Source organism: Thermobia domestica, chromosome 4, assembly GCF_964235325.1.
Source record: "Thermobia domestica chromosome 4, izTheDome1.hap1.1, whole genome shotgun sequence".
Classification (NCBI taxonomy): domain Eukaryota; kingdom Metazoa; phylum Arthropoda; class Insecta; order Zygentoma; family Lepismatidae; genus Thermobia; species Thermobia domestica.
This window is the reverse complement of record NC_137457.1, coordinates 317,932,340-317,955,594: the sequence shown is the minus strand read 5'-3', so window position 1 is coordinate 317,955,594 and position 23,255 is coordinate 317,932,340. Positions and strand designations below refer to the sequence as shown.

Below are 23,255 nucleotides of genomic sequence, written 5' to 3'. Positions count from 1 at the left end.
AGCAGTTCCAGATGTACGATGCCGCGAGCAGTCCACCAAACATACAGGAGGAACTTCTTCTGGTGCAGTGCTGATTTCAGCTGTTCTGAAACCGGTTTATGTGATGCTAACCAATGATGACGACGCGTGGAGTTTCGTATAGGACCCATTTCTCATCTCATGTCAACACCTTGTCCAAAAATGAAATCAGAATGTGGGAGGAAATGAAGGAACCTAAGAAAACCCAGCCTTCTCCATTGATATTGACGCTCGGTGGTTTAGATTTCACCGTAAGATAGAGGTCCATGTCTCATATAGTCTAGATTCTGAAAAGAGAATCTAAGCCTCAACAAAATGAACTCGAGAGAACTCACAGATATGACGAAGACGATATTATAATGATAATGATTAAATTATTGATAATAATGATTAAATCTATGAAAATAGTAATAATAAAATAAGTGGTCATCATTATTTACTAGTAGTATTGCCACGAATAAGGGTGGATTTACATGCAAACGTCCGTTGAGTTGCGATTTCTATGTGTAGGCAACAGAAAGTTGTGTTACACGTAGAACCGTACTTAAACAAGTTTTTTAATTGGCTATTCAGCCACCATCGCAAGCAAAGAACGCAACAGACGCTTGTATGGAAATCCACCTTAAGAAGCCCCATCACGACGAAATTAAAATACCGCTAATTTTACAGTAATTATGTGATATCTTAAAATAGATAAAAGATAATCAAAATGTGGAACAAGATCACCCTAGACAATATTATTTTACATAAGATACCGATATCATGACTCACTTATCTCCTTTCGATTTCCAATCATTTAGAAAATCGGCATTTATTTTCGCGTTTCTAAATGGCTGCAAACGGAAAGCTACTAGGGGACTCGTGATAACGGTACCTCATGCAAAATAATATTGCCTAGGGCGATCTTGTTCCACATTTTGATTATATTTTATCTATTTTAAGATATCAGATAATTACTCTAAAATTAGCGGTATTTTAATTTCGCAGTGATAAGGCCTCTTAATAGTAGTAGTAATGGTAGATGGTAATATTACAAACACGCAGCATAAAAACAACATTTTAACCAATTAATTACAAATTTATTGCGTTTCTTTACCATTGCAATTACTTTCAATTTTTAAAACTAATATTTCCTTAAATTTTACAAGACTTACCTTGAAGTCTACATCATTACCAAGGCTGCAGGTAAAAAATGGACCATTGATTTTGAGTACAACATCACCTGCTGCATTCTTTATCTTAAATCGTGGATAACAAATACTCCATTGTTGTTCTATCTTCCCTATAACATTTCCTGGTGGTGCAGATACTTCCATTACCTGTCACAGAGATATAAAATTACACGGATAAATGAAACACAGTAAGAATAAACATTGCAATGCATATCCCAATAAGATTCCAAGTTCTTTTTAAATAACTTATTCGATCAAAACTTCTATTTAAACAAGCCTTCGGCTAGCTGGGGGCTCCGCCCCCCGACGTCGGACAGTGAACTTCGTGCTTTTGCTCTTAACATTTCCTGAATTTAGTCTAGCTGGGGACTTTGCCTTCTGACCCTCACGTTTATTCGGCATACAACCTCTCTTAAATACACGATTCTACCAAATTTCGAGTTTCTTTTCGTATTTCAAGCAGATAACAGGTAAGATTTTGTATCTTAAGAAAACGTCCATTAAAATAACATGGGAATTTACTTATTGCCCCTTTAGACCTCTTAGAAACTAAATATTCACTTTTCGCAATTTTTCTATGGGTTAGTCCCAGAAGGCTATGATCATGCCAAATTTCATCATTGTAGCCCTACAAGAAGTGTTCAATAATTTTGGGGTGTAGAAGATGTCCCATTTAAATACCATAGGAAAAAGATTTTCAGTTCCTCATAAAACCACAGTACAGTTGGAAATTTATATTTTTGGTGATTTACTTAGATAACGCTAAGGAAAACGTACAAGCACACCGAATTTCAAGTTTTTATTCCAGTCACAAGTACCTAAAACATTATAAGTAAAAAGACTCATTAAAATAACATGGAAGATTTCTTTATCCTCGCTTTAGACTCCCTAAAAATTAAAACTGCTCATTTTTGCAATTTTCCTGTCGGTTAGTCCCGAAAACCTACAATCATGTCAAATATTGGGGTGTAAAAGGTGTCTCATATAAATAATATCGGGAAAATTTTTCAGTTCCTCATAGAACCACTCTAAAGTTGAAAGTTTTCATATTTAGTGATTATGTTAAATAATCCTATAGCAAACGTACAAACATACCGATTTCCAAGTTTTTAATTCAATTCCAAGTACCTAAAACACGAGATTATAGGTAAGAAAAAGCCAATTTAAATAGCATGGGAAAGGGCGCCCACGTTGTGGTTTCCAAGGGGGGCAAATATAAGGGAGGTTTCAAATATAGTTTCAAATTTTGCTATAACTAATGTAAAAACTCTATTGGGCTTTCGATATTCCCAAGTACGATTTTCTCTTAGGCGGGGGGGGGGGGGGGAGCGAGCGCACCACCTTGCCCCCTGATGGGCGCCCTTGATCATGGGGAATTTCTTCATGCTCCCCTTCAGACCTCTTAAAAATTAAAAATATTCCTTTTTGGAAATTTTCCTGTAGGTTAGTCGCAGAAAGCTACAATCATGCGAAATTTCAACTTTCCACGTCAACCGGAAGTACCAGTTATTTTAAGTCAGTTCAAGTAGTTTTATATATAGTTAGGATTTTTGTACAAATGCATTATAATTAAATGCAAAACACCGTATCTCACAAATATGTTCATGAGTCTTCCAGAATTAAGTCTGATACACAGGAATTTAACTTTTCTACTCATCGCTGGGAACATATCGAGACAAAACCTATTCAAAATGAAATCCGAACCATTGTTCAGGCTTCTATTCGAGGTCCAGTGTTTCTACAAGGACATAATGCAAGACCACGTACATACAAAGAAACTTCCTGGGTTGAATGAGCTTATTGTTTCAACATAGCTGGCTCAGCTCAACTACTCCACATATTTTCCTTTCTTTTACACCTATTGTTTATCCCACCTTTATAACCCCTTTCATCCTTTCTATCCTCCGGTGTGGTGTTAGTTATAACAGTTTATCCTTGGGCTCTCCTGCCCTATGAATCATGTTTCGCTGAAAATGAAAACACAGTGTCTCTTATTTTATGTGTACTGTCTCTGAACGCAGTTTCGTTACAATCCTAATATTCATTCTATTCTCCCCCCCCCCCAAAAAAAAAGAACATTGATTATGGCTGTTTCGAGCTAATTTTTTTCTAAGTCCAACTTAGACAGTATCTTTGAAAACAGTATACCAATTATGCCGGCTTCGAAACTCCAAGCTAATCTTCGCCAACGGGGAAATTGTGCAGATGTATTTTCTTGCTCCTAACGAAGGGGGTATTAAAAGAGCCAATTTCTATATTACTGAAATTTCTCTTTATTCACTAAGTAGCACGTGTGAATTTTCTTAAGCTGAGCCTCACGCATCTACCATCTAAAATTCTACATGCGCAGGAGTAGCCAGAGCATAGGTAGAGCAAATTACAGTCCAGAATCGTTTCCTACAATCGAATTTTGTTATAAAAATCTATAAACAGTGTTTTACGGATATACTACAATAATATAACTTCTCTAATAAACGGTAAAGAAAGGTGACCCAAGACCCGAACAGCCGAAGGCAGGATATCTACAGAGAGCTCCGAAGCAAGCTATATGGAGTGGATTAGGAATCTTGAATGCTCCGAAGCAAGCAGAGAAGGTGTTAAGAGTCACAGTGTTCCGAAGCAACTTAAGCTACTGAGGTAATGAATCCCGACAGAGCTCCGAAGCAAGCTAAGTGAGTTTAGAGATCTCGACTGAGCTCCGAGGCAAGTAAGCAGGAAGAAGGAAGACTTAGAGTTCCAAAGTAAACTAGGGGCTTTGGGTTAGGTATCTCCTAGAGCTCCAGTGCAAGCTAGAGGTAGATTTGACCAGTCGATACTGATAACTGTCGTTGAAATCCTGTTATCTAGGCGCTCTAGTTGAGACGGTGGCGCTGCTGTTCCCTCGTTGTCACGTGACAAGTGCTGTAGCTGTTGTCTCTATCGTCTGCAGCTGTAGTACTCATAGTAGGTGCAAGTGGATGTTTGCAAATTGCACATGTTGGATATTTGTAAATACAAACACATTTTGGGTGTTTGTAAACATAATCACATGGGACAATATCTTCACACAACTACAGAGAAATGCTATTTTGGACATTTCCTTTTATTATTAAAAGTTTCTGAAACAGCTGCTACCACAATGGATCCAAAGATGACTAACCCTTTGGGGTACTTATGGTAAAATTTGTACCATACGGGTGTTTCATTGTATATTGCGTTATAATTCTTCTATTTGAGCTTCTTCGTCCGGTTTCATTTTGTTTTTCAAGTCCAGAGGCATTGTACAAGACCTTACGTATGGTTTCACACCTTCCTGCGTCGAGACATAGGAGGTGATGACGTTATAATTTTAATATATATATATATATATATATATATATATATATATATATATATATATATATATATATATATTCTCTTATTAAGCCTATGTTCATTATTTTTTGTGGGCTTATGTTTGCACGTAGAATATTGAAATTTTGCACAAACATTCAGTTCACCAAGTAGTATTTACCAGTTTTTTTCGGATTTCTGCGTTAAAACAGAGGGGTCCAGAGGGGAAAAAGTTTGGAAAGAAGGGATATTTAGACCAAAAATCCCTTTCTTCGGGATTTTCCCGCCTTAGATACATGATGGAGAGAAGTGAGTCGTACCGTCTGAAAGGCAGTTCTATTCTGAAGAGAATGATGGACGAAACATGACCCTAGAGTAATTTGGGATGTGTCAGGGAATTTTTATCAAAATGTACTTCTGTATAGGGGAATGCTGGACATTTTCGGTATTTTTTGCGGGCTTATTTTTGCACCTAGAAGATTGAAATTGTGCACAAACATTTAGTGCACCGAGTAGTACTTAACAGATTTTTCAGATTTCTGTGTTAAAACACGGGGGTCCAGAGGGAAAAAAGCTTTTAAAAAGGGATATTTAGACCAAAAAATCCCTTTTCTCGGTATTTTCCCGCCTTACATACACGATGCAGAAATGTGAATGGTACCGCATGAAAGGCAGTTCTATTCTGAAGAGAATGATTGGCGGATTATATTCCTAGGGTAAATAGAGATGTCTCAGGAAATTTTTTACCTGAGATCATGGTCTTTTGCGGTAACTTGGGGCATTGTGGGGATTCTTGATAAAATTTTCTACCACCCTTAGTATTCAAGATAGAAACTTGAAATTTGGTACACACATTCAGTCTACCAAGTACTATTTATCAGATTTTTTGAGATCTGTACGTTCATACAGGGCCGTTCCAGAGGGGCCCAAAGTGTGAAAAAAATTCCCCCCTAAATTTTCCCTTTGACATCATTTTTCCCTCTCCTGGTATATGGTATGAGCATGCAAGTGGTACCATTTGAAAGCCAGCTCCATTCTGAAGAGAATGAGGTATGAACAATGATTCTAGGGTAAATAATGATGATGATGCAGTAGCTGCTTGACTGAAAGTCTAAAAAATACCCCCAAAACCCAGGTACCCGAAAGGGCTAATTGCTGCCAACCCTCAAAGCATCTCAGAACCGCTCGTGTTGGTTAAAGAAGTGTAGCTGATAAACAGGGAGAAAGATAATCACCAGCGACGCCTCAATCCACTATTGGAAAAATTGTAAATGGAATTTCAGATAATCAACTATTGCAGGTAACACGTGAAACATAGAGGAACGAGGGGAGCTTTATAAGAACGAAAAAGGAATAGCGACAGCAACAAGGGCTCTATAACAAACTAGTAGGAGTAGGCTCGTGAGAACGGAACTGAATCCTGAATCAGTTAAGGGCAGTGAAACTATCTCACACTGAGGTGCTCGAGGTAATGGGCCTAGACAAAATTCTATCTAAAGAAATACGAACAGAAACAATGAACGAAGTCAGCAGTTAGAGACGTATGACTCACGAGATGAGTCAGTGACAAGTACGTCTAGTCAAGCTCGGCATATGAAAATTGGCTTGTTCCGAGTATACATCTTAACTGAGAGCATTCAGCACACATTTGACAACCCATGTAGCGATTACACCATAATTGATGTCAAAATTAACAACCAAATCGCTGGTGGAAATAAACAAAATTGAGGGAGGAAGTGCTGAAACATGGTGAAATTGTTAGAACTTAATTTTAATGGTAATTGTAGCAAGTGTCAAGAAATTGTAACGAAGAAACATTTGAACCAGTATTTGATTACTTTAGAAACGAAGTTAAAAAAGTGGTAATTAACATAGCTTAATCGTAGCGAGTTTAATCGAGCTAATAATACTTTTGATAAGTTACTCAAAACTAATGAAGACAGTTTTGAGAGATAATAACTTTACCAGAAATCGAAGCTGTTCTTTTCTCTCAAACTGGACTAGCGTTGTTAGATACTGCTTTATATATATTAATGCACTCAGCCTTGAGTTATGGGAAACTGTAAAAGACTGGAAGCCTGCGTATACACTCTTAAAGGCGAACAGCATGAAAGTCACATCTGCATTCGGAAGGAAAATGGCTCAGATTATAAGGCAAATTTTAGTTGAAGTAGTAATAGCAGTAAAGATTTCAAAGAGTAACTATAATTGTGCAGGGCTTAAACACAAAGCTTAGTTTTGGTTCACAGTTCTTTGCTGAGATGGAAGCTGTGTTAGATTATGGGAGAGGTATGTCCAGTTTAAAGAAATCAGTTGAAGTTGAGGGTACCTTCAAATATTTAGAGATTAGTGACGAAGACCTTGTACTCCAGAGTATAGAAGATTTTTAGTTTCAAGGAACTCGAAGGCGGAGATCTAGAATACGGTGATATACTTGTCAGAGGTAGTTAACGGATACGGCACTCCAGATACGAGATATTTTTTGGTTAGGGAATAGCTAAATGAGAGTATCCCACCAGTAACGTCGGAGTTCATGGTATATCCGACCCTCGCGGAGTTTACTAAAACAGTTTATTCCCCAAATGAGTGGAAAATAATTGAAACAGCAACGGCGCGAGATATTAAGAATCACATAGATGGCTACAGTGACCTCACTGACTTTCAGAAAGCAGAATTGGTAACCCTCCTCATAAAGCACAAGCCCTTTTTTTAATGAGCGACCCGGCTACATAAAACGTTACGAACACCATATTTACATAACTGATTCTAAGCCCATACGTGCAAAGGTGTTTCCTTTAGCACATTGTTATCAGAAACGAAATTAACAGTTGCTTGTTTGGGATATTATTAAGAAGACTACGGTAGCTTATAGCATGCCGCTAGTGTTTGTCCAGAAATAAAAGGGTAAAATTTGTGTCTATTTGGATGGCAGACAACTTTCTAAAATTTCAAGTGGAGAAACGGATCAAACTTTCCCTTCATTGTACGTATTGCAGGAGTTGAGAGATGAAAAGATCTCAGTATCGGATGATGTAGATTTTTTTAATCACGTGCGTCCGAGACGAAGACCGAAAGTACTCAAGATTTGTCCAAGACAGCATTTCCTATTGTCTTGTTAGACTACCATTCGGTGCAAACATTTTCTTATTCTACTGTATTAGAGCACTGGATTTAATACTAGGAGATGAAGTGAAAAGCTTTTGTAAAGCGTATGTTGATGATTTGGCTGTGCTCTCATATGATTGTAACCAGCACCTAGAACACTGAGGCTAAATTTTTACATGGCTAGAAAATGGCGGAATTACCCTACGTTTAAGAATTTTTTTGTTCTCGCACAAGTTATTATGATATGAACAGTCAGTTGAAGGTATCAGCAAAGACAAGGAAGAGATTGATCAAGTACTATACTTTAGGCCACCGAACACTATAAAAGAGGTGCGATAGTAGGTAGGATTTATCCAACATTTTCGTCCTTTTAGTAAATTGATATTCTGAGATACTAATTCCACTCTTCTTATTTTAACAGAAAAAAAAATGTAAAATTTAAGCGGCTTAAGGTCAACGAAGACACGCCAGCAAAGGTGAAGGAAATGGTTCAGGAGGAAGTCTTCGTGATAAAGAATTAATACTGGAAATGGATGCCGGTGATAAAAATTATAGCAGTACCCTTTATCAAGAAAACACTGAAGAAAATATAATTATTTTAATGCCACCTAAAGTACACAACAGCACACAGAGGGCATATAAAGTAACTGAGAAGGAACTTTTGAGCTTCGTAGAAGGCGTGGGTAAATCGAAACATTGTTTAATAGGACGAAAGTTTAGAGCAAGGTCCGACCATCAAGATTGAAATTCATTTTGCATTGTCGGCTCACGAATCAAAGCATAACTAGATGGATATTAGGACTCGCATTTCTGTTGACTTTGAGTTCAAACACTATAGAGACAATAAAGCAGATTTCTATTGTTGCGATCTGCTTCAGCTAGAGCACTTAAATAGGCACTGCCAGCATGTCTCTGATACAGGAGACGTCGATGGTATTGTTTGAAATACCTTGCAAACTCAGGAAATTGACTTCAATGTTGCCTGAGCTAGTCTTCAGATCGAGTTTATGGATCTCTGAAGAAAGGAATCAAAAATGCCGAAACGACAAGTAAAGTGAAAAGCAAACATGACTATGTTTTGTTCAGTGGAAGATTATGTAAGAAAGATAAGAATAATGTATAGGTTTGTATTCCAGAAGTTTTGGTTCGACCACTTCTGCAATACCACCACAATGACAGTAGACACCCATTCGTATGGAAGTTAATACCATAATTGACAGCGACCTATGCTGGCCGAAGATAAAAGACCAGATAAAGAAATATTGCACGTCTTGTATTATGCACCAGAAAGCAATCGCACCACACACCTACATTGTGGGCTACTGAACTCAATCATATCAAATAAAGGAGGAATGTTGTTAGCAGCGGACTTTTGTGGCCCGCTTGTGAATCGCATTGGTGGTGTACAATACATACTTCTTTTCTAGAAATATTTCTTAAACTAGTTGGCCTTTATGTTCCCGACGTGCAACTCGCAATACCGCCAGTTTTTGAAACTCAGTCCTCGTGATGAAATAATATTAACGGACCTGGTGGAAGTCGTGGAAGAGAGAGATTACGACACCAGGATTAACTATCAAGATGTCTACCCACAATATGAACCAGCAGCGACTGTACTGAAAAATACAGTAAAGATACTGAAAAAATATTGCTATAGGAACCAGCGTCTTTGGCCTTTCCACTTGATTAAAGTAGAAAAATGCTTAAGCAGCGTTAAATGCCCGAGTACCGTTTTCTCAGCCTGGAGCTTCATGTGGGAATTTCGTCCACTACTAATGTTATCACAATCTTTGAAGTATCCGACATAGAAATGTCAGCTGACAACAGTAGTAGTTGGAACTAACACAGAAGAATTTGAAGGCTGCCGCCGCATAAATTAAATATTTCGACTCCAATCACAGACTGACAATATGATGAAGGACATCTGGTACTGGAACGTTTTTTCAATCAGATGGGCTGGCAGGTGTTTCTAATATGTTATTACTTACGTATTCAGGGCTATTGACAATTCTTCCGTAAAAAAATGTCTATCTTCTCGGTGACCCAGTTACAAAAGTGCAAGTGATGAAGAGAAATTCTTACCTCTAAAGAGAACCGGACCACATAACACCGATTGGGACGCAACAAACTTCAAGTAAATAAGCTCTTCATATTTACAGATATATGTCATCTTTAAGTTCGTTCGGAATGTAACGGTATATTATTCATTTTTAATTCTTAAAGATACAGACATTAGTGTTAGTTTTGTGTGAACACACATCTGGTACAACTATTTCCTGAATTTTTGTTGTTTGTATGTAATTCATTGTTATTCTAATTTGAGTTTACATACGTGTACGCAGTTTCATTATTGGGGTTAAGTTCCAAAGTTGGGCGTCCGTTTCCAACAAAATTTTAAAAATTTACTGGAAAGATATGGATAATTTGATCGTTTTTGTGCTTGATAATATATAAGAGTCTCGAAAAATCTGTTGACGTGTTATATATAAGCGGTTATAAACATGGAACTATACGGCGAGCGGAGGGAACTACTTGGCGCAAGGTAACCGAACAGTTGCATTGTAGGAAAGAAACAAGCATTTAATTATGTTATTAACATGGCGAATGTACAATCCGCGGCAAAAAACCTGCAACATGAGCATATAAGTTTATTGTGAAATGACGAAGTCTTTTGTTCCAAAATAAGTGTGCACGGGAGGAGGCCAAGGTTTATCCTGGCATGATTCGTTACACTTAGACGTTATGTTCATTCCCTGTGCTGTTAGGCGTAGTTTCACAATAAACTTAAATCCTCATGTTGCAGGTTTTTTGCCGCGGATTGTACAAGGGCAATGAACTAACAGTTTTAACATTTGTGAAGCAATACGTTGATAACGAGCAAAATGTTTTAAAAGTTTGTGAAGAGCACGGATTAATGAACCTAATAACAAATTGTAGAAAGTGTGCAAAGGAGATAACAGCGAAAAAACGTGGAGAAAGCGGACGCCCAACTTCTGAATAAATGCCCATTATTGTAATATATATTTGTAAGTTCTATAAATTTAGAGAGCTTCGTGGAACATTATCTCTAAAACATATAGAAAGGAAGGAATTGTATATCTGTACCACACTAATTTTAATATAGAAATTAGTATTTTACTTGATACGTTTTATATAAAAATATTTGTATATCAAAATGAAAATTTGTATAACAATTACGTACATTTATTAATTTAATTAATGAAGAATAGGTAATAAAGTCACATTAGTTTATTAAAGCTAATGAAATATATATTACAGGCATATAATATTGACTCAAATAGAGAAGGAAAGTAGATATACGAAGATTCAGGAAGTGAATTTTCCACAAGCGTGAAGGAAACTTTCTGTGTTGAAGCGTGTACACAGCTGTAAAACAAACAGTTTCAAACAGCGAGTATTTCGAATTGATATCTAAACCAAATACCAAAGATGACAATAAATAAGCCTAAGAAACTATCATGAATATATTAGCTCAGTTGCAGTATCCTGTTATTATTGGTCTAAACACTGCGAGTGACGACGATAAGTCGCCGAGATGTTCTTTGTATTTTAATACATTGTGTCTTTTTGGAATACAATAGTTTCTTCGTGATAAAAACAGGATGTGTGTGTAATTTTGTAACCAACGTATTTCTGTGGCCACCACCGAAACTATGATGGCCACCAAAACCATACTCAACAGGAATAAGAAACTCTATATCGCCGATAAATTTGTTAAAAATCATAATTCACCAGGAAAATATGAGATCGCTTTTTTCTCAACTCCAAGTTCTACTGTTGTATTTTTCCTCTGGTTAACAAGATTTTTTATTACATGTTTTGCTCTGTTTCAGCAATTACGTTTTAACTCTCTTTTCTCCAGACAGGGAATTGTTTGTTGTTGCTGTAGACGCCGGGCTTCACAAGACGTCTAAAGAAATCACTCGTTCTTGCTATCAACTTTACAGCATTTACTAGATTTGCACTTCCATTCTGTGTTAAAACATTTATAACCTAATTGAACTCACCTGCATACAACAAAAGCAGCAACAACCTTGACATTTGCAAGGTCTGTACAGATGAATCACTTCACTGTTGTAGTTGTCCATAATTTTCATGTTAAATGCACGACTTGATCCGCAGCACTCTCGGAGACAGATATTAGAATACTCTTGGGCTTTATAGACATTCTGGCCTAGACTGTTCTTAATTATATATTTGTTTTCTGTTTCAATTCCTGCCACGACTGTTAAATAAAAAAAAGAACAAATAAAATTCTGTTACTAATATTCTCTGATACACATGAAGTGGAAATAAAAATGGAAAGCTACATTTACACAAAAAATACTGAATAAAATTGAAAAATAAATCTTATTCCAGCAACATAAAAAACTGCGCTGGATTTTAATTAATTAGATGCCAGGTGATGTACTTCTAATTAAATTATATACGTGTCGTCGTTAGGAAATAGGAACAAAAATCTAATTACTATGACTTCAACTTCTTCGACATTCAAAGTGACAAACTGGCAGTATAAAAAGAGTTATATTGGTTTTCGTTTCCGTAAGTACTTTGTGATTTTCCACACTTGTGCCTGAAAAAGTGTGCATATTTTCTACATGAGGGAGAGAGCTTTACTCTGGGTAAGTACAGTAAATTACATTACTTATTGATGACTCTTTATCCCTTTCACAATAATCTTTATATAATTTTGTAAATATCTTCTTACAGTGGTAACTATTATAATTCTTTTAGAGGTCCGATCACAGCGAAATTAAAATATCGCAAATTTCACAGTAATTATATCATATCTTTAAATAGATAAAAGATAACACTAGCTAACAGTGAAAATGTAACTGGAATGAAATAAATGTTTTTTAACTATATCGACCACGCTGGTAATGAAAAACTCGAAACAGTTCTAGTTTCCAAGTGAAAAAGGGGGTCATTTAATTGTAAGTATTATATTTTATTAACATTCATTGTATATCCCTTCCCATATAGACTTCGAAATTTCGTTGATGGTAGTTAGAGTGATTAAGTTTCCTACAGGCAACAATAGCTGTGTATATTTTGTCGTTATTTTTTACCCTGGGCTCGTAGTAACAAGCGAGAGGAGAAAGAGAATGGGCAGAGAGGCGCGAAGCATGTTTCATATAAGCGTAGTTTCAGTTTGTTACAAGCTGAGTTCTGTTCTTGTGCTGAAAGAATGTGTTATTGAAGTGTAGTTAGTGCATGTGGTCATTGTAATTCCTTTATTCAATATGCCCCGCAAATGCGTAAACAGTGCTGACATTTTTTGGTAGATTTGTGAACAGGCTACATTTAAATCGCAAACGAGGTCAATAACGCCATATGATAAGAAAAAGGCGTACAGACTGTACTTTGGATGTGAAATCGGGACCAGTACAAGCCATGGGCTTCTCATGTATGTTGCTTATCTTGTGTCTCGAGTTTTCGTTCGTAGTTGAAATATAAAGGATCTTCTAAGGACTTTGCTATATCTATGATCTGGCGAAAACTATCAAATCATGACTTTTGTATGACAACTCCATTAACTTATGGTACTTCCAAGAAGAAAAGTCTTCCTTGACATATCCTAACATACGGTCGGCCATGTGACCAGTGCCTCACGGAAACGGACTGCCTGTTCCTGTCCCACCTGCCTTCGTTCAAGTGTCAATGAACATTTTTAGGAAATAAGAGGGCAGAAAAGTATAAGGATCTTTTGGCAAATCATCTGCACTGCTACGATAAATTAGGTTGCAACATGTCCTTCAAGTTACATTTCTTAGATTTCCACTTGGACTTCTTTCTTAACAACTGTAGTGTTGTAAGCGACGCGGACACGGGGAACTCCTCTACCAGCAAATTTCGGACATAGAATGTGACACGATTGGTTCGGTTCCTGTTCGGGCTAGCCATTTTTGTAACCCGATGGGTTCGATTCTCGTTGGTCACTGTTCGGGATAAGCCATTATTGTGACCCGCATGGGTCCGTATCTTGTTCGGTACGCCTTTTATTATTATTATGGTACTGGGTTCGATCCTAATGTGTGCGTTGCCGGGGTAAGGTCTTTTGATACAACACATTAATCCCACAACTCAACGTATGGGTTCGGATATCTATCATGGTCCGGGATTCGATCCTTTGTTACTAATACGTCTCCTTGAATATGTCATAACAATTGCATCATTCATTTCAGCTTACCATATAGCCACTGGGCACGCAACTAAGAGTTCGAACCAGAACGTTTTAGAGAACCAACATAAAACAGATTCTAATTGTACATTTAGCGCTGATGCAATTTACTAATTCACGTATTATTAAGTTGCATAGCCGCTAATCACTCGTGCTGTAAGGAAAGAATAAATTACATTATTTCTTAAAATTAATACATGTAAATTTAGATTATAATTATTGTTTTGAAAGGATACTCAATTATTGGATTTTGCTTTTAATTCACAACACTAAAACTTTACGAACATATAATACATAAATAGTGGCACTTCACTTTTAATAACCAATAATACAAGCCCATTTAATACGAAAGACGCGGATGTCGCGGTAGACACGAATTATTCGTTATATTTCACCACATAGTTGATTTTGTTGTTCACTAGCACTGTTTACTCACTGTAACAATTGGAAAGGAATTGTCGTTGGCGGCTCCTGAGGATATGTCCAGAAGGTTGCGGGTTGGTTTCTTTACATCTTCTTTGATGAACAAGTGGTTTGGTTGCTGGCTTACTCCATATCGCTGTAATGACTTCGTATTTATTTGTAAACGAATACTTTAAAATTTGTGATCATCTTCGTTCTCACTACATTGTTTCCGAAGTTATATTTTACACTAACAAAAAATTTGACGTTATTTCAAATTGTCTTTTTATTTTAGTTGAGCGCACCATACTCAACGTGGTTGCTTCTTCGTAAGTGTAAGTCAGACTACTGCACCTTTTCTTTCCGTCTCGCCGTGTTGCTAGGCAAAAGAATCGGCTTGCTACGCAGTTTGATGATGTCAAGAGCTAAAAATAGCCATGACAGCCCATAGACAGGAATGTTTTGAGACGACGTTTGTCCATTGTGCTGAATTTTAGGTCCTTATAAGGGAAGGAGAGAGGAACTCTGTGATTTCCGTTGGAGTCGAGACGTACATACATATATGCACATTCGTTTGTTGGCTGAGAGAAAAATTCTTGGAAACACTTTTATGCGAGGTTCATTTAAAAAGTTAAAATTTTCTTCTTAAAAATTGACTGAGCTGAACTGTATGGTTACAAAGGCGCTCGACAGGACGTTTGTTTTTGATCGAAGAGGAAAAACAAACAGAACCCTGCAACACTGATCACTTCACTAGTGTCACCAAATTTCATTCATTGGTCTTCAAAGGGTTAACATCACTTAACTCTTCTCGTGACGATACAACGAAAAATTTTCAAAGTCCTTTCGGAAAAACGGTAACGAACACGTGGGCCATACGAAACGAAATTCGGATTACGGTTGGGCCATAATTTCAATAAAGTTTATCAATGTCTTTCATTATCTTATTATCTATTATTTCAAAATATTTAAGTGCCATAATTTCAAACACATCAAAACATGAACAAAATTATTGTTATTTTCCTTTAAAATAACATATTTAATAATTGAACAACTAATTACTGGCATTGTCTACCATTGAACACAAAATATTACAAGTATATTAAATAATCATTGTAACCTAAAATATTTACTAATGTAGTGCCTTGTACTTCTAAATGTAACATGAATTAAATTTCTTACTGTTATCGAAAACATTCATTTTCAATATTTACTTTCATTGAAAACAACTTCTAATATTCTTGAAGCTAATACAATAACTGTATATCTGTTTTCATTTATCAGTATTATTATTAGTAGTATTATTTCAATTATCATTACTACTATAAATCAAATATATAGCACACCAATTAAATTCAAGTATAAACACACATTAATATTTTTCACAATATTGGTTACGGTATGAAAAAATTTTTACTTAATTCTACAACAATACTAATTTACCATGATATTTTACATTTATTACATTCTGGTTAAAACTCGACCAAGAATGGACTGAGCAGTGGATGGTTTGTCACACCATTACACTTCTTAAAGTGTCTGCTCTCCGAAATTTCGAAGATACCTACCCACATTAAAATATCATTTATTTCCATCCCCGAAGCAAAGTGAAAAGATAGGATATTTGGTTAAAATTTAAAAATAATATAGAAGGGACTAATAAGAAAATTGCCTACTCCGGGCATTACATAATATGAGTAACCCATAATATTGGAGGAACCTTTGCTTCAATGTCTTCAAGTACTACTTGAAATATTTTCGTATTCAACAAAAAAATTACTACAAAGTAAATGCAACAATGGTTGCTAACAATTGGCCTGAACACCACTTACTTGATACTTATTCATAATAAGATGTCTCATTGTATATTCTTTTCAACTTAACAACGCGCCATAAAGGTGGGTACATGTGTAAAACCATACTACTACAATAACTTACTACACCAAAATTCAAGTATCCTCAGCTGATTACTAATCCCAGAGGCATACTGATTGGTTAGAACAAATAAATTGATGTAATAAATCGTAAATATACATTACTATTAATTGACGCATGGTTGTTGTTTAAAATTGAAATCTTTAATTCGTTAATTTAAAGTATGCTTATTCAGGTTTTATTACCAAAAGATTTCTCACCAAAATATTTAAATTTGTGATTTAAAACATTTCAATTTTGTAAAATTACAACACTGTAATGGAAGATTTTGTATAAATTTTCTATATCTTCACCATTCAAATTTATTTCCTTTCACTATGTTTGAAAATTTTCGCTGCGCAAATTCACTCTTGCACTTTAAAAAGAAACACTATATTTTCTATGATTCAAAAAAAATGAAATTTCATCGTGAGCGCATTACCGAAAAAATATACTATTACAAATAATTTCATTGAACATATATTTCAAATATCAAGATTTTTTTTTTTTTTTTTTGAAATATTAAAACCATTGCAAGTGTCGGTTTCATACAGTACAAGCAGTCCGGCTTAACGAAGTTTCGTTTATCCTACACCTACTCGAGGCTTTTTCAACACAAAAACAATTTTCAAAGGTTTCATTTGCCAATAAACAACTAGCATGAATGGTTTCTCAGCATGTATGACTACTGCATAGCACAAGAAATTGACTAACTTATCACTACTTGAGTTGCAATTACTTTTCATTTGTGATAATTTTCGACGTGCACCAATTTTACTATATTTAGGTTGAACACTAGATTGCTTTTTTCTTTTCACTAGGTTTTTCCATTTACCTGTATGCTTAGCTTTTGTTATGACGTCACGATCAGCTGATAGCACATCGCTGACAGTAGCTGGTGATTGACATTTAATTTTACTGTCACTTTCACTCTCAAATCGATTAAACGTAAAGGATTTATACACCCAATTACCACATTCTTCCTGAAAAGGTTCGTGATATTTGTTTGTAGGTGATGAGAGGTCAGCACCTGACCTATTTACTACGCCATGAATCGCTAAGTTACTAGTGTGATTCAATTTTAAACTTCGGTCACTTGTCTGAGCATTGGTGCGACTGTTACATTTATTCCTCAAAAAACATTTACGAACATACTTGGAAAATTTTGAAAAACAATACAGCGTGCGTTTAACTCTTTTTAGTTTTCGTCTGACTTTACGTACTTTCTTTTTATGTTGCCGGTGCCTTTTGCCACATTGAACCTGTGAACTATATTTTCTTGCCCTTTGACAAACAACATTTCGTAATTTACTAAAATATTCTTGACAGGTTTTTAGTTTCTTTTCCCACGTTATTGAGTTATGTTCATTACCATTAGGCCTATCTGGCGTACAGCCGTTTGTACTATATTCTAAATACACAATTAAAGTGCAAGTAACTATGCAAAAGATGACATAATTCATTTGTCCTATCTGTATACTTTTAACTTTCAACTCGCAGCTTAAAGAACTACTGTTCTCTTGACAAATCTCTACAACCCTAACAGACACAAAAAATAAACAAGTTTTGTGAAACGGAACGCATTCCAATCTACTGGTTAGCGAGGTGCCATAAAAACAATTTTCCTCTAAGAAATACATCATACTACAAGGTTGCGCGTATGGGCTACTTTCATTCCCCTTTTCAACGCAATTTATTACCACTTTAGTAAACCTTTTTGTAGTGAAGCACGCTTCGCATTCCTGAATGCCTTTTGTCCCCTTACAAAACAAACAAATAACAGCTGGGACAGCTGATCGCTCGCTCACACACGGAGCTACACTAAACGTGATCGACTTGGTTGGTAGGGTTTGCAAAACAGCTGGGTTGTTATTCTTTTTTCTTCCTGTTTCTTTTCTCTCTGAAACGCTATTTGACAGAGACAAAACAAATTCTTTGGCTTGGCCTAACTCAATGTTCACGTGATTAACAACAGAAATGCTTTGTTTTTCTACCTTTAATTCACTCTCAGACATTTCTTCAACCTGTTCAAATTCAGTGTCAAGAAATTCAATATTGGCTTGATTTACTACAATAGGTGGTGACTGAGACCTAACACATGGCAAAATAGTACAACTTTTAACACATTCATTTTTCACTGTTCCTGCGTATGCTTTCTTAGCTACGGGGGCAATGTCCCACAAAGTACCTACAGACTCATATTCAATAAATTCTAAGCTATTTTTAGCAAATTTTCTTTCTAATGGTACAGTTTTCCTTTGACAACTTTCATAATTTTGAACATTTTCTGACTTATTAACATTTACAGGAGAATCAGCAAACCTAACCCATTTTTGTGATGTTGTTTTACAATTTACCTTCTTTTCCTCGCTGGAATCTTTATTACAACTAATCTTATGATGTCTTAAATACTTTTTATATATCCTTTCGGCTACCCTTTCTTTCGCAATACGTACTATCTCTGAAATTTCAAAGTCAATGTTTAACTTACGTTTGATGTCTGACAAAGAAACAGATTTTGATTTATAGACACATTCATCTTTAACTCTTCTATAAAGCTCAGATTCACGTATTTCATGCATTTGAGACACAATTTTATCTTCAACTCCTGCTCTATATTCTCTATTGCTTTCTAAAAGAAATTTTGCAGCTTCCTGTTTAGCTCTTTTACGAATTTTGGATACTTCCTGATCTATCTTCAAAGCATTTTCAACATCTCGCAATGTAAATGGTTCTATTCTATATCTAAATTGCATTTCTACCATTACATACTCTCTTTCTTTTAGAAATTTTCGCATTTCCTTCATGACAGGTACCATTTCTCCATTCACATACATGATGACTGATTTACGAAATTTAAACAACAAAATTAAAAGGTACTAAGAAGGCACTACAATTTACCTTGATCAAAAATACAATTAGCGTCACTTTTATGTGGTTTTATCAAACGTTCCAGTACATAAATTACTAGTTTCGATTTAACGGTTCAGGAGTTCTGTCTCTGTTTCGGAGCGCCATTATTGTGACACGATTGGTTCGGTTCCTGTTCGGGCTAGCCATTTTTGTAACCCGATGGGTTCGATTCTCGTTGGTCACTGTTCGGGATAAGCCATTATTGTGACCCGCATGGGTCCGTATCTTGTTCGGTACGCCTTTTATTATTATTATGGTACTGGGTTCGATCCTAATGTGTGCGTTGCCGGGGTAAGGTCTTTTGATACAACACATTAATCCCACAACTCAACGTATGGGTTCGGATATCTATCATGGTCCGGGATTCGATCCTTTGTTACTAATACGTCTCCTTGAATATGTCATAACAATTGCATCATTCATTTCAGCTTACCATATAGCCACTGGGCACGCAACTAAGAGTTCGAACCAGAACGTTTTAGAGAACCAACATAAAACAGATTCTAATTGTACATTTAGCGCTGATGCAATTTACTAATTCACGTATTATTAAGTTGCATAGCCGCTAATCACTCGTGCTGTAAGGAAAGAATAAATTACATTATTTCTTAAAATTAATACATGTAAATTTAGATTATAATTATTGTTTTGAAAGGATACTCAATTATTGGATTTTGCTTTTAATTCACAACACTAAAACTTTACGAACATATAATACATAAATAGTGGCACTTCACTTTTAATAACCAATAATACAAGCCCATTTAATACGAAAGACGCGGATGTCGCGGTAGACACGAATTATTCGTTATATTTCACCACATAGTTGATTTTGTTGTTCACTAGCACTGTTTACTCACTGTAACAATTGGAAAGGAATTGTCGTTGGCGGCTCCTGAGGATATGTCCAGAAGGTTGCGGGTTGGTTTCTTTACATCTTCTTTGATGAACAAGTGGTTTGGTTGCTGGCTTACTCCATATCGCTGTAATGACTTCGTATTTATTTGTAAACGAATACTTTAAAATTTGTGATCATCTTCGTTCTCACTACATTGTTTCCGAAGTTATATTTTACACTAACAAAAAATTTGACGTTATTTCAAATTGTCTTTTTATTTTAGTTGAGCGCACCATACTCAACGTGGTTGCTTCTTCGTAAGTGTAAGTCAGACTACTGCACCTTTTCTTTCCGTCTCGCCGTGTTGCTAGGCAAAAGAATCGGCTTGCTACGCAGTTTGATGATGTCAAGAGCTAAAAATAGCCATGACAGCCCATAGACAGGAATGTTTTGAGACGACGTTTGTCCATTGTGCTGAATTTTAGGTCCTTATAAGGGAAGGAGAGAGGAACTCTGTGATTTCCGTTGGAGTCGAGACGTACATACATATATGCACATTCGTTTGTTGGCTGAGAGAAAAATTCTTGGAAACACTTTTATGCGAGGTTCATTTAAAAAGTTAAAATTTTCTTCTTAAAAATTGACTGAGCTGAACTGTATGGTTACAAGAAATGAGATACCAGGAAAGTTGTGTGCATCAACGTTAGAAGATTACTGCTGGACACTGATAAGGGAATCACTAGCAGTAAACTACAAACGCCAGGTAAAGCGGTTGCGTCTTCAGTGACCTTTCTCCGTAGATAAACAACAAAATAAATACATGCAGAAGCTTACATAGACAATAAAGTTAAGTTGTCGTAACTTCAAAACTAGAGCTAATGATGCATTTTCATTAACATTTTCGTTTTCAGCACATCCAAAAACAAAGATTAGCTGTTTTCATGCCAGTGACAGAAAAAAAGTAAAATTTTGTTAGCTAGTGTAATCGAAACGTGAAACAAGAGCTCGTTAGATAATATTATTTGACATGAGATACCGTTATAACGACTCACTTATCTGCTTTCCATTTACAGCCATTTATAAAACCGGCATTTACTTTCGCGTTTCTAAATAGCTGCAAACGGAAATCTACTAGCTGACCCATTATAAATCTACTTCATGCAAAATAATATTGTCTAGCGCGCTCTTGTTCCACGTTTCGAGTATCTTTTATCTATTTGAAGATATCACATTACTACTGTAAAATTAACGGTATTTTAATTTCGCAGTGATTAGGCCTTTTAAAACAATTGTTTCCTAGATACGTTCAAGAATTAATTCCAGGATTATTTCTTCCAAAATGATTCTTCATTTATTTTGTCATAAATAATAGTATTTGGATTGTTGAACAATGTGTTTAGACAAAAGTATTGACTTTTATTAGGAGTCGGAAAAATATTTGAAAATATTTGTTTCTAGGAAAAAAGAATTTCTATTTCTAAATTCGAACATAGTATTTTTGCATTGTACGCTTTAGTTTTTATTCACTAAAATATGTCATATACATACCTTTTATTACCATTTAGTGCAAAATAGATATTACATATTTTCAATTCCTTCTCAGCAGAATAAAGCTATGCTGAGGCATAGGCTACAAATGCTCGTTTAGGGTTTCTACCTTTTCTTTGACGTTGATACAAGTCAAATGTACGCTTTCACGTTTAGTTTGGAACAAACCTCAGAAATACAAAACAGGGTTGCACTAAGATCACATGCCTAATGTTACCCTCTCTGTACACACCCAGCAAAGTAGGTTAGGCTATCCAGATAGAAGGTAGTTCATTGAAGAACAGGGTCGTATGAAGATGTAGAGAGAACATAAAATTGCGAGTGACTTTTTTTTTTTTAAAATTAAACTAAGGATTCTGGATACCAATCCGGAAAATATAACAGTACATTGGGGCCAGGAATATTGAATTAACGCACCATTGGCCGTTGGTTTTTCAATTTTTGTTCGGGTGAAACACCACTGCTAAAAGAATACTGTAGATACTAACCAACATTATGTTCGAAAGAGTTCACAGTAACATTGTAGAAATGAACCCTTGGAAAGTGTTCATGCCACTGCAGACGAGTTAGATCACTGTCGTTCAATGGCTCCGAACAATCGGTAAATTGGACTTGTTGATGCCAAATGAGTTGATATCTGCCAATAATACTAAGTACAAGGAAGTTTCGAAGCCATACCACTGTCGTTCAATGGCGCCGATTAATCGGTAAGTTGGACTCGTGATAGTCAAATGAGTTGACATCGGCCAACAGTCACCACTTTGGATAAAAAAAAAAAATAAAATAAAATATTACGACAATCGTAAGGGGTCAGGACAGAAGCTGAATCTTTTCCAAAGTTCATGTTGGTCTCCAAAATACACACAAAAAGTTGCTAGTATCGTGCTCTATGACAGGCTTTATCTATTATTTCTTACTCACTAAAGAAAATAACCACTACCGTTTGATACAGTGCAGGACTCCATGTAATGGAAACCAACTTTCCCCACAAGCATTCATGAATATTCAGGAGACAAGCCGTCGTCATATTGCATGAAAATCCATGCACAAAATGTCAAAGTACGTTGCAGAATCTTCATGATTTGTAATATAAAACCCCCTTCTCATCCATCGTATACTCTTAACTTCTCTCACACGGACTACCATCTCCTTCAACATTCGGATGGGCCGAATATTTTTTAATTTTTTTTTTAAGTTGCTATAGCGCGGAAAAGTTGCCTTTGGTACTGATTAGAAAAATTAAGAAAAAAAAAATTGAAATCGGTTAACATCTTCCGTTCGCGCATCGCAGTTAAAGTTTACTAAAAATGACGAAAATGTGATTTTTAATTTCTTTTGTCGTATAAATAAATAATATTTAATAGATTCCATGATTTATTTTCGTTAATATAAATTGTAGTAAAGTATAAAAATAGTTACAGTGTGTTGTGTTGTTTTGTTTTCCAATTGCGCAACTTTACTTAAAACCTTTTTACAAAAAAAAAAAAAAAAAAAAAAAACTTTTTCATACTTTATGTGTGGGGTAATTTTGCACATATGAGTTAAATGATTGGTTTAAAAAACAAGCAGATTGACAGGGAAATATTTCACCGCAGTCCGACAATTTACTGGATTTAATCCCACTTCCCCTCCCCTTCTGCAAGATAGCTCGACTTTGAGAGTGTTCGAGCATTTTTGCTGAATACTGAACGCAGCAAGCTTTGACATGCATTCCGTGTCCGTCAAGTCCTTGTCATTTCCTCACTTAGTGATTAAGTGTGGCGTTGTGCAGAAGTCCTCTTCAGCATTGGCTGTGTTATTACATTTGTATTAGTTGTTCTCTATAATCTTG

General features: G+C 35.8%; 1 protein-coding gene across 2 annotated transcripts in view; it reads right to left on the bottom strand.

Moving 5' to 3' along the window:
• LOC145684352 (phospholipid scramblase 2-like) overlaps window positions 1-23,255 on the bottom strand; it is a 123,335-nt gene that overhangs the window by 28,392 nt on the left and 71,688 nt on the right. For both annotated transcript variants that reach the window (XR_014131278.1, XM_081756573.1), the window contains exons 5-6: window positions 11,636-11,853; window positions 1,173-1,337 (exon numbers count right to left, since the gene is read on the bottom strand). Coding sequence is in view for 1 of the 2 variants with exons in the window: in XM_081756573.1 (XP_081612699.1) it covers window positions 1,173-1,337; window positions 11,636-11,853 (383 nt within the window). In the remaining variant the exon portion in view is untranslated. The remainder of the gene's footprint in view (window positions 1-1,172; window positions 1,338-11,635; window positions 11,854-23,255) is intronic.